This window comes from Perissodus microlepis, chromosome 5 (genome assembly GCF_051167445.1).
Source record: "Perissodus microlepis isolate ML-2025 ecotype Zambia chromosome 5, ASM5116744v1, whole genome shotgun sequence".
NCBI classification, from domain to species: Eukaryota; Metazoa; Chordata; class Actinopteri; order Cichliformes; family Cichlidae; genus Perissodus; species Perissodus microlepis.
The window spans coordinates 10579037-10595445 of record NC_140465.1 but is presented as its reverse complement, the minus strand read 5'-3'; the positions used below and the strand labels follow the sequence as shown (position 1 = coordinate 10595445).

At 43.1% G+C, this 16409-nt stretch overlaps 1 protein-coding gene across 2 annotated transcripts in view; it reads right to left on the bottom strand.

Moving 5' to 3' along the window:
- Window positions 1-16409, bottom strand: part of lrig1 (leucine-rich repeats and immunoglobulin-like domains 1) — a 35844-nt gene that overhangs the window by 17910 nt on the left and 1525 nt on the right. For both annotated transcript variants that reach the window (XM_084927773.1, XM_084927774.1), the window contains exons 2-3: window positions 6865-6936; window positions 6000-6074 (exon numbers count right to left, since the gene is read on the bottom strand). In XM_084927773.1, the coding sequence (XP_084783899.1) occupies window positions 6000-6074; window positions 6865-6936 (147 nt within the window). The remainder of the gene's footprint in view (window positions 1-5999; window positions 6075-6864; window positions 6937-16409) is intronic.

The window sequence follows — 16409 nt, the reverse complement described above, 5'->3', positions numbered from 1 at the left end:
AATGAGGGGGGATTATGGGGTGAGGCGAGGTCAACAGCTGGTGACCTTTGCTGTGGAAAAACAGATCAGTCTCAAACTGGTGGGAGAGGCTGAACCCCCCCCCCCCCCATGTTCTTCCTCCACTCCAATCAAACTTTCCCCTCCCACAGCCAGAGCCCAGCTGCACCGTGTGAGAGACGGATAAAGCCTCGGCGCTCATCGTGTTTGAAGTCTGCACATACAATAGTAGCGATTATGAAAACTGATTATCATACGGCTAGTGACATTTCTGATAAAGAGGAGCTCGGTTCACCCGTGGTCCCTTTGATGTCCGGGAGTTCCTTATTCGCTTTGATTCCACTTAATTCCAAATTTCATTACCCTGCCCCATCGACCATCTGATTATCATGGGCCCGGCTCATTTTGACACGTCTTTTGATGTATGGAAAGTGCATTTGTGGGGGGGATACACTAGCGTGCCCATTCTCCTGCTTCCAGTGCCATCTCTGAAGTCGATTGTTTGGCCCGTCTCTTTCCGTTTGAAGTCCACTGTCAGGACAAAGGGAGAATTATTTGAAAATCAGATCATCCAGTGGGCCATACATATTCTATCCCAAGCTGTGTTAAAGAGCCCCTCTGAAGCAGGCGATGAGCACAATAGGAAAGTTTGTGCTGCTCTGCTGTCGCTTTGACACTCTGATTTTAAAACATTTACTTGCTACTGTTTTGCTTGTCATCCTGCTGTGGCTTTCTGGGAGCCTGCAGGACATCAGCAGGCTCGCCAACTGTATTGTGGAACTGTGGGTGCCTGGCATATGGCCTTTGGATGATTTAACAGAAAGTTTGACATGCTCAGATGACTAAATAGTAATTCATGTCTTTAATGTGATGATTGATGGACATCTAATCAAATTGAAAGTGACCACAAGTTTCGACACTTGTCTGTACCCGATCAAAAAGTGCAGCAAAAAACAGACCTCGCAGACATGTACGGAAAGGATGAAAGCACCAAAGGGAGAGTGCTACAAGAGGCACAAAAAAGGCCAAAAAATTGAGTCTGAGTCATTTCTCAATCAAACAAAACATTGAGAACAAAAGCAACTCACCTGCCCACTCGTCTCTTTTTAGCATTCCTATTATTTCCGTAGAAGCCAGGCTGATGTACTTGTTTTTCATTTTGTATATTGCACACCCACATGAATCAGTCAGCAGTTTCGTTCTTCACCTTCCAGTGAAGGTGAATAATGAATGTACAAAAAAAAACCCACAAGTGTTCATTTTTGCAATTATTGCTCTTCATTTGGCAGAAATTTATAATGCCAAAAATCCTAGGAGCTAGGGCTGGATGATATGACCCAAAATCATATCGCGATATTTTTTAGCTGGATGGCGATATACGATATATATCTCGATTTTTTTTTTTTAAAGCCATAAGGTAAGAACAAAAAGAGAGTTCTTAGTCAAAGCTGTGTCCCAGATGTCACACAGGCACTTTTATTAACATACAGCGTAGATGTACATGAAGAAATTACTCAAAAATAAATTATCAGCATTTATTAAATAATAATGCTCCATAAATAAAAGAAAACAATGTTGTTTTTGTGCATAACAAAAAGCTCACAATTGTGCAGTCAAAATGTAAACTAAAAGACGATGAGCATAATAACAAAGACAGACAGATTTCACAGCTGCTCTGTTCCCAAGTTCTACTGCGTGACTGACAGCCTTGAGTTTGAAATCCTCTTTAGCTACGTCCACACGTACACGGGTATTTTTGAAAACGGAGATTTTCCGTTTTTGTTTTAAAAAATAATCCCGTCCACACGTAAACGCAAAAATGAAGGAAAACGCTGCTAGGAACATGCCAAAGCAACAGGTGGCGATATATTCCTAACTGTGCTGGCCAATCAGAAGTCTAGAAGCCTCGGTGGGAGATAGTAAACAAAGATGGCGCATAGAAGCAGAACCGAGTCCTATGTGTGGAGGGACAGTAACTGTGTGTGTATGTGTAAGCATTTAAGCACTGCAGAGAGTAAAATTAACAGTAACAGTCTCCCCCATTGTAGAAATTCATTTCACCGAAACAATAACGTGGCGCACACCTTTGACGCTGCGTTTTCTCCGTTTTCCTCGTCCACACGTAAATGCAAAAACAGAGTTTTCGAAAATATCCACCCTGGCAGGCGTTTTTAAAAATCTCCGTTTTCAGTGACCGAAAACGCCGTTTACATATGGACAAAAGGTGCAAATGCATAGAAAAATCTCCGTTTTCAAAAATACCCGGGTACGTGTGGACGTAGCCTTTGTAACCATGTCTCTTAACAGGTGCCATTTATGGCCCTTATACACACACAATACTGTAATATTACGTTGAAGCACAGTACGTATCTTTCCGCGAGGCTCCAGACTACGGTAGCCATAATGCTCCGACAATCCATCAAGCGGTGCAAAGTCGTACTAAAACATTTTTTGACAGATTGCTGAGCGCCGTGTACCACATAAAATCGGTTCGCGGTCAGTAAGCACTACCAGAATTCATACATAAGGCGCACTGTCGATTTTTGAGAAAATGAAAGGATTTTAGGTCGTTAGCACGGTTACCTTGTTAGCGCGGTTAGCTCGCTAACACGTTGGCGCCGTCCGGCCCCACGCACGGGGCGATCCGCGGTAACTCGTTAACGGAGATTTGCCGTGTTCATCTTGTCGTTGCCTGCAGGTGAAGCTATGGGGGAGGGGGAGTTGTGTTCAGTGAAGGAGAGGCGAGGCCGAGTAACGTTGCGTAGAGACAAAAGTGGACGAAAAAGAGGCAAACTTGCGGCTCCACAAGTATAATTATAACGTAACATATACTATATCGATATAAATGATATTGTCACATCTTATATCTCGTATGAAAATATATCGATTTTTTTTAAAAAAAAAAAACTCGATATATCGCCCAGCCCTACTAGGAGCTCACCATTTATTTCAGGTTCTGTGTCAAGACACCTGGATAGATCCTTTTATTCATGACTGCATACCTTGTCTGCAACAAGTCATAGACTAGAAGACTCGGAGGGAGTCAGCCTGTCAGTCAGTAGCAACCACATATAAAATGCTCTTGGGCTTTTGGAGAGTTTACTGTTTGATGAGCGGCTGAAGACAGATTCTCTGTCCATTTGCTTCCCTGGGTGTTTGTACCCATATGGAAAAGAAATAGTAAAAACTTATATGTGATTACTCATGAAAGTGGCCACTTTCATGAGTAAATCATATAAGGCTTACATGATTTACTCATGAAAGTGGCCACTTTCTCATTACTTTCATACATTGTTTTAGTAAGTATCCAAAACATACAAGTTTCATTATATAATTTTTCAAGGGATCTTATATCTGTTTTCACTCTTATATGCTTTTCATACAAGTTTCACACAAGACAGATACAAACTTTATAAGATTTATATATATCTTTTCCATATGGGTATGTTTATGCAAGCCGCTGTCTCACACAAACTTCTAGTCAGACTACATTCCGGATGATCTCCAACCAACGGCACGGGAACACCGCCCAGCAGCCCGAGCTGCTGCGTCTGCCAGTGTGCATGCGTGCGAACACACACACACACTGCAGAGGACTCAGTGGTTGGTGTGTTAAAGCACATTGGATTTACTTTTGGGAATGACACTGAACCCGAGATCACCGCTCACTTCCTTTTTCCTTTCTTTTCTGTACCCTTCCTGCTGCCTCATCCACTACTTCTCCTTTAACCATTCCTCTTTCGACATACGATGGTGTCATCCTGCTCTGATACTACGATCTATTACTCCCTCCCTGATTTCTCATCCTTCCTCCCCTGCCTACCCTCACCCATTTTACTGTAAGCTATGTGACTGACAGCTGCAGCTGCAAGTGCTTCAGTGGGCCTTCACTTCAGCTGCGTGGCTTAGTAAAAATCTGACCCTCCCACCAGCCTCCACTCCCATCAGCACTACTGGCCTTTCCCCTAGCAACAGGCTGCAAGTCAGACCCAAAAAAAGACACCCCAATCATTTGCAGGGCCTGCGACTGGACACAGTTTGTGCAAGTAAAGGTGAACTTGCTCCAGTCTGTTTTATATCAGAGGCAGAGTGAACATGAGACTGTGCTAAAACTTAAAGATACAAACAAACAAACAAACAAACCATGACACACAATAACAGAAGGTCAAACTTCTGATACACGTCAACAGACATCTGTTAGAGTTGAATAATCAAACCACAGATGCTTCCCTTACCAACTGTCCACAGCTTACAGTAATATTCTGACCACATCAGTGCATCATGATAAATTCTGAGAAGCAGGCAGATGACACACAGGGAGAGGCGGACGTGTGACTCCCACAAAGATCCCCGCTGAATCTGATATGTCGATGACCAATGTAATAGGAACCAGCAGCTGTGTACTTTACTACCATGCAGCCCGCCTGGATGCCAGCAAAGTGTGAAAGAAAATACAGAGTGAAGCTAATGGTTAGCACTCGACGATGGCCGATTAACTTGCTCGTTTCAGGCTGAGCGAGTTGTGAGAATGTTTGTGGATACCGCAATAACCACAACGCTGCCATATCCATTCTCAGACCAGCATCACTACCCACATTTATTTGCCTTGTTGACCCCAATCGGAGGTGTCGGGAAGCAGTGCACTGCAGCTACATTTATATTTGCACAGTGAATTACGTAGTTCAGCTCGTTTTGTTGGTTCCATTACTGTTATTGTATACGTATATATAATTTTGCATTAACTCAAACACAAGCAATTTAGGACAACAATGGGATATTTTTCCTTGCTGTTATCGAACCCCTTTTGGCAAGCCCCGCCCCCGTACCCTGAGCTGAGGGGCTAGGCGCTGCATTCGTCACATGCTCTGCACATGTGTGGAGCATGTGCAGAGAGGCCACCGCTGCTCAGCGAAACATCCTCAGAATATTGATTATTTCTATTTGTTAACAAACGTTCAGGGAAACTGTTGCACTTTGTGGCCATGTGACTAATCACTACCTTTGTTGAAGTTTACACCTGTTTTGTAAGAACCTTTGTCTCTTGCATTACGAGTTGCTTTAGGTAACATCCTGAGAAAACAAGGTGTCAGAACTCTGTTATTTCCTTCTATTACTTTGCATTGCATTAACTTTATCTTATTATGAACAACATTAAAAATAAAAAAAATAAAAAGACCACATATTTCTGTGGCCTTGCCTCATCACTGCTTTCGCCATCTTTTAGCAGCATGAATAAAGTTACCGAATTACCCCCACTTCATCAATTTCCTTCCATTGCAAAAAAAAAAAAAAGACACCGCTGAGCCCACGCTTGTGACAAACACAAGCGCACCCACGCCCTTTCCAAATACGGCTGTAAATATGCAGCAAGATGCCAGCATAGGCAGTAGCCCCCCCCGGCACAATTTCACAACTGGGAGCAACGACTTAGAACTATATACGAGCTGACACTCCAAACAACCTGCACCACTCACTGCAGACAAGCCCACATAGAAAGGTAAAAGGACTGGTCGCTCACTCCACCACATGCTAATCCATGAAGACAGAAATTCGTACTGACACCAGCTAATTTAAATGCAGTCGAGTCACATTTGTGGCTACCTTCACATGAATTCAACATTACTTATGAGATGCAAAGGCCTATTCTTTCTCAACATATGTCGACAGACTATTTAAAAGCACGCCAGTGAGGCAACTGACCTAAGAATACAGTAACAGAAGCCCTCTGCAGACATGGGATACATAGGCATGGCTGGCTTCATCAATCTGTTAAAATTACTAAAAGAGCAATATTTGCTGCGCCCTTTCAGACGTGAGTGTGACCGCACTCTCTAACGTTTAACTCTCTTTGTTGTTGTCACTGTTTGTGAGTCTGGGCATGTGTGTGTGTTGCAGCTGTGAACACACAGGGGCACCTCACACACAGGCTACAAGGGAAACGTCTCTCTTTTGGATACAAATCTTCTGGTGGCATGTTAATCAGTAAGTGTAGTAATACTCACAGGTAGAGGGACACAATCTTGGATGCAGCCTGTCCTAAATCCGGTATGGAGGTCAGCTCATTGTGGTCTAGGCGACTGAAAGTTACAAACACAGCAAACACAGAGAGAAGAGGGTCAGAGAAGCAAACCGCTGATGAAGGAGCACCCTTGAAAATTGACAATTATATATATATATATGTGTGTGTATATATATATATATATATATATATATATATATATATATATATATATGTGTATGTGTGTGTGTGCACATATATCTACACATATTTAGATATGGTTGTTATAACTCATTTCAGTCACAGCACGTATAAATCAACAGATAGGACTTTTCACGTCTGCTGCACAGCAAGTGGCAAGTCATCCTTTTAAAAACTGAAAATAACATGGGAGTAAAACACATGTCCGGGAGCGTATGACTGGCCCGCTGGCCTGCCAAAGATGTCACCAGTGTGTGTATCACCAGTACGTTCCTGTATCTGTGTGTGTGTGCCTTGTGTACTGGCGCTGAGTGACACAAAACCAAGCCCTCTCCTCACCATATAAAATATTTACAAGGCCAGTGTTGGCCACAGTATCAGGTGGTGGGGGAAAGGGCTTAATATAGAAAACCACCACTTAATTCTCAATTGGACTTAGTTCAAGGGAACACATATGAGAATGCTGCTCGGAAGCGGAGCGACAATGATGGGAGTTAGCCAGAATGAAGTAACTGATTTTTTATTTTTTTTATTTTTTTAAAAAAAAAATAGGTGACACTTCAGGTGACAATCCAACAGGGCCAAACACATGTACTGAAAAGGGTTTAGGAGATTTTAAGGAGACTCTGTCAGCAGAAACCATGAGTGCTCTGCAGGTGACTACTTACAGCTCTCTCAAGTTGGGAAGGTTGGCAAAGGCTTCAGGACTGATGGAAGTCAGTTTGTTGTAGCCGAGATTTCTGAAAACAAACAAAAAGTTGCTCATTACAAGACAGGAAACAACAATTATTTGAAATACCTGCAGGGCAATGGTGTTTCACATCTTTTATTGCTTTTGTCCTTGGCATTTTTCAGCACTTTAAATAAGGATCCTGATCAATAGCAGCAATTATGTTTCCCATTTGACAAACATCCTCATCTGTCAGCATTAAGTATGCCTGAAAACACTGCAGTACATAAATTTACGCCAGCCTTCAAGGAGGGCCCGAATCGATACCATCGATACAGAGCGTCTCTCTCCTGGCTCACTTTCCAAACATTACCCACAGGCCATTCATCTGCAGCAGTCAATTTGCACTTTCAGCTAACAGTGTATTTAATAGCTGGCACTTGACTTGTACAGAAGCTTATTAGTGAGCGATTTGTCCAGTGATACAGCCTTACTGCGGTTAAGAGTGCAGGTAAAAAAAAAACAAAAAAACATTTTTTTTTAAAGTGGGGATTTGGTGGGCACAGCTAACACACCTTTGCTTTTTCACCGAGATTCCCACGCCGTATGAATCGAGTTTATCTCGCGTAGACAAGTGCTATCTGTGTCACACACTTGCCTCCTGCCTAGCTGGCATGTCGCCTGCCTGTTGGCAGAACAGGCCGCAGTGAGAGCGCTGTTTGTGTTTGCGTGGTGGGGTTAGGCTAGGCGAGACAAAGGGAGCCCACAGCTCTGAGCCGCCTGCCTCCCGCCCCTCCATCCCTCTGTCCAGACGTGAGAGACGGCCCAGGAATGTTTCACAGGCCTGCCGAGAGATGGCTACTTGTTCCCAGAGTCTGGGGACACTTTTACCTGATGTAACGCATTCCTCATTCTGCTCTTGTCCCACAGTGGCCTTAAAAGCCCACAGACTGGACAGCGACATATTTTTTTAAAAGATAAATTTGAAGCTAAACAAACACAAAAAACCTGCCATTTTCATACTTCATGCTCACAACACTTTCTCTTAAACAATTTATGCCCATCAGTCTCAATAGCCATCTCACTTGACAGATTTCCCTTTCTTGTCTTCTGTGCTCAATTGCAGATAATGACAGTCTTTTTCCCCATTTCTTTCTCTCAAAGTGTGTGTGTGAGACGAGATAATAGCAGAGCGTGTGTCTGCCCTCGGGGCTGACAGAGGTGTGTATGCATGTCTATGTCATGATCGTTTACTGGGGCACCTCCCATTCAGGCCTAGATCGCTAAATTATTGTTCCCTGCAACGGGAGGAAATTACCTTGTTATGACGAAGCCAAAAAAACAACACACACACAGAGTCCCCATTGATCGCCTTTGCCTAGAGGCAGGTATAATGAGCCAAAGATACACCCAACACCGACAGCATGAGAGGCAGTGCCGTCATCTGGACAAGCTATCAGTAGTTTCTAATCAACCTGCATTTGGCACAAAATAGCAGAAGAAATTTCAGCAGTCCATACTGCATAACAAGCAAGTAAAAGATTTATCCAAAAACGCCACAATCATGGAGCTTTGTGAATTTCTAACTTTCATATTTAATATTGAATTAAGCAGAGAAAATTGACTGCAGATATGATACTCAAGGTTTAAAATAAGGAGAAGGATAAAGCAGGATGAAGGAACAAAGTCGAGGTTGGGGGGGTAAACCTGTCGGGTTGGTGCCAAAGGCCACAGCAGCAAACAGAACTGGCCTTTTATGTGTGTATACGCAAGCACGCCTGTGCCTTTTTTCCTCAGTCACCTATGGTATTTACACAACTCCATCTTTTCCTTCCCACTTCATTGAGACAAATCTGTTTTCTTGCCTATCAGATGAGATAAGTTTCACAGTATTTTAACACCTACTGTAAAGGAGGCGATGGTGATGATAAGGGCTGGGTTCTCTCCCAACCCCCATCGCCACCTCCACATGCACACACACACACACACACACACACACACACACACACACACACACACACACACACACACACACACACACTCCCTCATATGGCAGGAAAGAAGGAGGGAATGTGACTCCAGCTTTAAGCATTGTTAATGCTTTCCAGAAAGTGACCTTGCACTCATGCAGTTTCTGAAAGAATTTGCTGCATCGGGTAAGAAACCCCTAACCCCCTAACCCTAACCCGCGAGTGGAGAGATGCAGACGCCAACACTAACAGAAACAAACATGCTCAGAAGAAGAAGAAAAAAAGAACTATCCAAATATCCTCTCAAATGCTAAACTGGGTTTAGCGTTCCATAAACCTCTGCAAGTTTATGCTGTATAGTTCAACCAGCTGGAAAACGAAGTGTAGCTGTGTTTTATTAAACATGGCAAACACTACTGCAATTTACCTTAAAAAAAATTGAGAGTGGTTCAAACACTGCATTCCATTGTGTGGTACAACTACTTCATAATGGGCAGGACTGTTTGACATTAGTCAGCAGGATCACACTCAAAAGCACTCTCAGCCAGGTACTTAGCCAAAGAAAGTGTGGGAAAATCTAAACGTTGAATCAAATGCTAATTTTCCCACTGACTTCAATCTGTTCTGATGAATGTGCTGATGCCAGTAAAGCATTTTGGATAATCAAAAAGGGGCACAATTAACATTCATCACACAGTCTACCAGTGTTTTCCCTCAGATTTTGAGTCCTTTGGTGTGCGTGGGCGAGTTTATGTGGAGGAACAGCTTTTTCAATTATTAAAGATTATTTTATCCTCCAAATAAATAACTGAACAATACAATCTGCTGCCTCTTTAGTTACTCGGATGTACTTTCACTCTGCCGTCTCTAGTGCATTGCACCTAAAAATTGTAGTTTTTGCTCACAACAACCCCACCAAGTCAACTTGGCCCAGTACCCTGAAACACTTAAAGATGGAACATATCAAAGGTTCTTTATGAAACAGCAACAGACATACTTCAGTTGACAACATCCTAAACTGGTCGCCTTAACAACTAGTTGGAAGGTTTGACTCAATCTGAGTATACCTGGGAAGGAACTCTTCAAAAGCAAGCATGATAAACTCACGACAGGCCTGCTTCATAGAGCAGGTGTCTTAGAAAGAAAAATGAAGCCTAGCGCCTGCAGAAGACCATCACTTCTGGACTGTGTAGCCGATGTGACACATAAAACTCATTAAAAAGCTTTAAAAAATTGCTTCGTTATGGGTACTGTGGGAGTAGAGGAAGCCTGTGAGTAGTGGAGTGATGTCATAGCGTATGACACTACACTTGTAAGTCAGCGCATAGCCTGTGTGTGGGAGAGGAGATGTGAGGAGGGAGGAAAAGTGCAGGGACTTAGACATACAGAGATACATCATCATTATCTTTTCCCATTTCTATCGTAGATAAATGCAGTGTGAACTTTGCTCGCTCAAAGTGTGAAGTGATGTCAGGGATGAGCCTTCTGTAGCCCAGTTGTGAGACAAAAGCTCTTTAATGTGGTCGACTTCATGGCATCGTAAAACTGGTCAAATAATAACCTGCGTGTCAGAGAGCCAGACACACAGACACACAAACACACATACACACACCGACGCTGCTCTTCCTGTCATTAAAGGCCAGTTTATAGCCCGGCAACTGCAGTGAGAGTGTACACAAAGCTAACACCAGCTCCGGCCACCATTTTACACACAAGTCATACAGCGAATGAGAAGTGGGGCCGGTATCTTATCAGTTTCGACAAGGTTAAAAGCATAAACTGGCCGACAAGCGTTACTATAAAAGTGATAAATCTGACTCGTTAAAATCGGAGCAAAGAAACACAGTAAATACCAGGTCCTTGGAAGGGGGGGCAAGGAGAACTTAGGTGCAAGATCAGAGAGATGTAGTGCTGATGGGCTCAGCATATTTTACCATTTGCATTACAGATACTCACTGCCCCCACACACATAACTCAAAGAGGCTGCTCCTGCCTTTGAAATCAGCCCGACTGGGAGCGTGACTCTGAAGTTTTCCGATGCAGGCACATCTTGGGGCCATGTGCAGCCCCGTTGTGAGTGTTGCCGCTTTGGGGTTATAGCAGGAGATGAAGCAGCACACTCCAAACAAACCAGGACAAGGTTGGGGAAAGTTTCTGCAGCAGCCCGAGGCGCTGCTTGAACCCACGGCTGGGCCCACAGACCCGAGACTGGGCACTCCATATGAGAAGCACAAACCCGTTGATGCCGTCTGCATAGCAGGCAAACCAAGGGTTTAATGCAGGAGCATGCTCCTGCCGTCTAGTGTGATAACAGTGTAATGTTTTACAAATGGCGCCATGCTAGATCATTCCGAGTACAGGGAAATGAGTGTCCCAAATTAATCTCGAAGAATAACATAAACACTGTATTGTTGTACTCCTGTCTAGTAGTCTGGCCTAATGCTCTTAACTTCAAAGTGAAGAAAAAGACAGACAGTTTTTCATTCGTTAATTTCCTTCCCTAGTGATGTTTATTTTATTAGCAGAACAATAATTACCAATGGTAATAACCATTACACATGAATTTGTGGTTGTTTTGGGATTTAAGTTGATGCTGTTTTCTACAGTATCAGAAAGTACAGAGGCCAGGGGGACAAAAAAAAATCTGGCCCAAGTTAGCACTCCAATCTCCCCTTGTGTCTCGAAGGGCTGTCTGTTTTCTGGGGTGAAGCTGCTTCACTTGCGCAGTACCTCTCACTCTTTCCAAGTCACACTTTTTTTTTCTCCCCCAAACATCTTCTCCAGATTCCCAAACTCTTACCAGATGTACAGAATTCACAGATGATTCACTGATCAAGCCCACTTTGTAGATACTGACTTCAGGGTAGAGGGAAAAGAGGAAAAAAGAGAGAAAAAAAGAAAAACTTGGCGCCCTAAAGTGTCTTCACAAAAGCGGCATCTATTCTGCTGACTGAATTCCTGTCGAATGAGTTGTGGCAGCAGCTGTTTGATTGTCATTAGAGCCAGCGTGAGGCTATGAGCTCATTCCATATCTCCATATTAATGTCAGACTTTATCTGCTCTTATTAGAGTAGAGGATCAAGCTTTAGCCGTTTCTTCCTAATTTGTTCACAGCTAATGCGTTACATGAATCATCTCAGCCGGTTAAAAAAACACAAGACTTCTATTTAATCTTCCATCTAAGGACCACCAATACTTCTACTAACCTGAAAATCTAACAGCCTGATGAGGGAGGAAAAGTGACGCGGGCCTGATAAAGATCACCTCCAATGATAATATCATCCTAAAGCCTTCTAAACACACAAGTTAGGTCTACAAAATATCTGCCAGACATGAAAGTCGCAAGGCCAGCAAAACTATGACAATAAACAAACTTGGTATAATCACCAATACCACAAGATTACAAGGCTGCGTAGCGAGAAATGCCCTAGAAACCACAAAGGGCTCAGCCCTGCTGAGTGCTGTTGCTGTATCTCTGCCCCAGCTGCTCAAATGTTGATGTGTTTAAGCAAGAGATGAAACATTTCTACACTGTGGTGTTTATACATCAGTCAGTCCCAACATAAAATCCAAAATCCCTGACAGTATAAATGGCCATGATGGAAAAAGTAAACCCAGGGCAAGCACAGGTTAAACCTATTTTGTGTGTCTGTTAATAGCTTAGATGAAGCAAAACACTACCTGAAAATAAAAGTGTTATTTCTGCATATATGTGGCAGTCAAGCAAACGGCTGTGTAACATGCAATTTCCTTTGGGTTTCCACTGTGTGTTACAACATGTGTGACAGTGGTTGAGGTTTCTGACCACTGAGAGGACTTTCACCAACTAGTGGAGCTGAGATTCAGTAAGCAGAAGCAGACTGTGGCATTAACAAGACACTTCCGCTTAGTGCATCCCTCTCCACGAACTCCTACTCCCACAGGCCAGGTGATCCAGAGTTACACCCCCCCCCAGTAACCAGTCTGCAATCGACCATCTGGGCTCTCCATCCCGAAACCACCAACACAAACCTATTTCCTGAGGTAGAAGCCAAAAACCAGCTGTTGGGGGTAGCGTTTACCAATAAGGCTTTAAGTGAGGTTGAAGGCTACACTTTGGGGATGACTTGCAGCAGAGAGTTTGGCCAGCACATGTAAAAACTTGGGAGACCACTAGCAAAATTCCACATTACACAGGGGATCATTTGAGAGCAGGTGAGTGATTCAAGGGCTCAGTATTCAAGTGAAAAATATATATGTAGAAAAGATGGAACTTTCCATAACAACAAATAGCAAAAAGAAAAGACTGAGAGACGCTGGCAAACAGACACCCTGCATCTGCTTTATCTGTATCCCAGCACGGCAATCGCAGCCAAAATCTGTAATGCTCATGCTTTTATTTACTTGCAAAATCCCATTATGCCAGTGGCACAGTGGGCAAAAATGCTTTTAATACACATTACTGTGGCTGCAAATAAGATAAGACACCACTCCTGAGAGGGAATATGTGACTTTGTGAGAGTAAACTTGCTTTATATGTTGTTAGGCTATTCATCAATCAGAAACAATAGGCAAACATCTGAGAGTGGTGGACAGTTTGTTAAATGTTACAAGCACTGATGTAAAACAGGAAAGGACATGTGCAACGAAGAAGTTCATAACCGCAGAGGTTTCAAAGAGGCTGGATGTCCGGGTTGTTAGGCATTCACTCATAAATCTCGTGTGCTTAAAGGGGGGGGGGGCAATAAAGCATTCTAGTGTGATCAATAGTGATCAATATTACTGCGATACAGTAATCAATGATCTAAAATAGCAAAAAGTAGCTAATACGCTTCTTTTTAAGGGTACATTTCCACACCTGGTCAATCACCCATTTTTCCCTTAAAAGTTTGAGTCTTATTTGTCTCTGTTCTTTCCGTGGCCCAGGCAGGATGTGCTAACATCTTTTGTTTCCCCGAATCCACCATCAAGGCCACTTTCTCACAAGATCCTGAGGAGAGATTATTTTGACAACTGGAAAGCATTACTGTTTTCTCTCCACCAAGGGATGTGGACTCTGTGGACTTGGGGCTGCTAGCATAAATGGATGAACTGCAGTATAACACCGGTCCACTGGCCACTTGTCTTGACTGGCCAAAAAGCTCATCGGCTTTTCCAGATCCATTCTAATAAACTACACTCTTCATCCATTTTCCCTGACTCTGTAACACAGGGAACAACTGCAAGAGCTGCTTTGGTTGTGGCTTTAAAACTGACATTATACAGTTCTTTTAACACAAAGTGTAAAAGAAAAATGTTGCTGCAATCATTTGCTGCCTAAAAGCTTTGAAATTCTCCAACATCTTGGTGAAGGTATGATAACTCTCTCCAAGAGCAGCTTCCTCAAGTGCGCTGCTGTGTCATAAGAGCCATGGTTCATTACTGTAATCTCAATTTAAGCGCCTGCGCGAGGATAACTGCAGCAGCTAAATGACAGCGCCATCGTTCTTCACCCACACAAAAGCAGCAGAGCAGAGGGTTGAAGGGTTAAAAGCTTCCGACTGTAGCATGCACGATGTATGTTTGACTAACGGAGGGTGCTTGTTGTTGTGGATTAACAGCCTCTACTCGTTTACCTCAGGTGATGATGAGATTTTTCCTTTATGGGAAGCCTCTGCACTGCGCACTAGAGTGAGAGAAGAAAACTGGTGTGGGTGCCTTGTGTTTATTGACAACCACCAATGCTGCCTTTTCTTGCACCACCACTGCCGCTCCCTCCCCAGGGGGAAATCATAACAATGAACTGATTCCACACTGATTACTTGGCTAAGATGCCTGAAGGTGGAGATAGACAAGCACACTTTGTTTGGAACCAGGGACTGTGCACACTGACTCTTTCAGCTCTTTTGACAGGCTAAAACTATTATTGTTGCACTGTACCACAGCCCCTGCTCTACCTTGTCTTTTTCAACAATACCAAAGTTTCCCTTTCAGCTGTGCACATCATGCACCACACACAAGCTCTCGTGCACAGAAATAAAAAATAACCTTCCAAACTGCTGCATACCCTAAAATAAAATAATAATAAATTGTTTTCACATAAGTGGACAGAGTTAGCACAAGGTTCACTATGATGGGATCACATTGGGCCACAAGTGAAATTGTCCGTACTTGCCTCTTTGGGTTTACGGTAATCATCCACTAATCTGGCTCATTTACGGACCCCAGAGGCAAAGAGCTGGTTCCCTTTGAGTTAGCCGCCAGCACAATGAGACTATCTCAAGTGGTGTGGAAATATGCAACCTAGGTGTTTTAAAAGATAATTCAAAGCCATAAAGCCATTCCCTTTGAAAACAACAAAGATTGCGGGTCCTTAAATCTCTGCCTGATAAGGTTTGGACGAGATAACAGAAGCCGACTTGGAGCGACACAGGGCTTGCGCGGAGACCCTATCTTCACACAAACCAAAAGGTCCAGTGCAGCTGTTTCAGATGGGACATTTGTCCCACAATACATGATCATTGTCCAAGAGGACAGGGTAGTACTGTGAGTCTGCGTGCATGCATGATAAACAGCATCTGCACTTGAGAATGGCTAAGAGGTGCTTCAGGGCAACGGGGCTACTCAGGCACAAGTGCCGTTATTCGTGTTTTCTGAAGACTTTTTAAAGCCATTGCATTCCTGACTACATGGGGCAAGAAAAACTGCCTCAAACAGGAACCTGGGAGCCAGAACAGTCCTAAGGCCTTTATCTAAATTCCCAGGAATACACACACACACACACACACACACACACAAACACTAAAAAATCTCAAAAGTTTAAGGATTTGTAAAAGTCACTGGAAACAGTGGGTGCAATATACTCCAGTGAGAAACAACATGTCAACAGGGAGGACAGAGAGCAGTGTTGTCTGTAAGTAAACTATCTAATTCAGTCTGGTAAGTGCTTAAGTTCCCCATACATTGGGGGATGTTTTATAAAAATGTGCCAAATTAGCTCATTTCCTAAATGATCTGGCAGACAGAGTTTCATTTGTTGTCAGCTTTACTTCCAGGAGCCGGTGACTTTCCCAAGAAATTGAATTTATGAAGTGAATCTAGCGAGACAGAAAGGGGAATCAGGATGATACCTGTCATAAGTCTCACTGAGTAATGACGGTTAATTTGTTATGACATGTTTGGGTCTATTTGTTTGCTCAGGCTGCAGGGACTGTTTGCTCACTCTAACACTGGAAACATGAATACACCTTCAGATAGATGCAACCGAAGGCACATGTGCCAGACACAGAGAGATAAATCTTTTTTTTTAAGCATGAAGATAAACCAGAGCCTGGAATATTCAATTACATCTCTAAAAGTAAGTGCGTTATAAAATACAGAATGACTTGAAGTTAACGATAATTCACAAAGCAAAGCCTTTGACACCCTTTTAAGTGCAGACAACTTGGAATACACGTTTGCGCACGTGGCTCTTCTCGCGATAACAAAAACACCTGTTAACCTACTTACTTTGAATAAAACTCCCCAAGTCTGACTATTTAAGCAAAAATTTAAAAAGAAAAAAAAAAAAAAAACATCAGCAGGGAATGCCCGAACTACACAAAAAGTCTTTCAA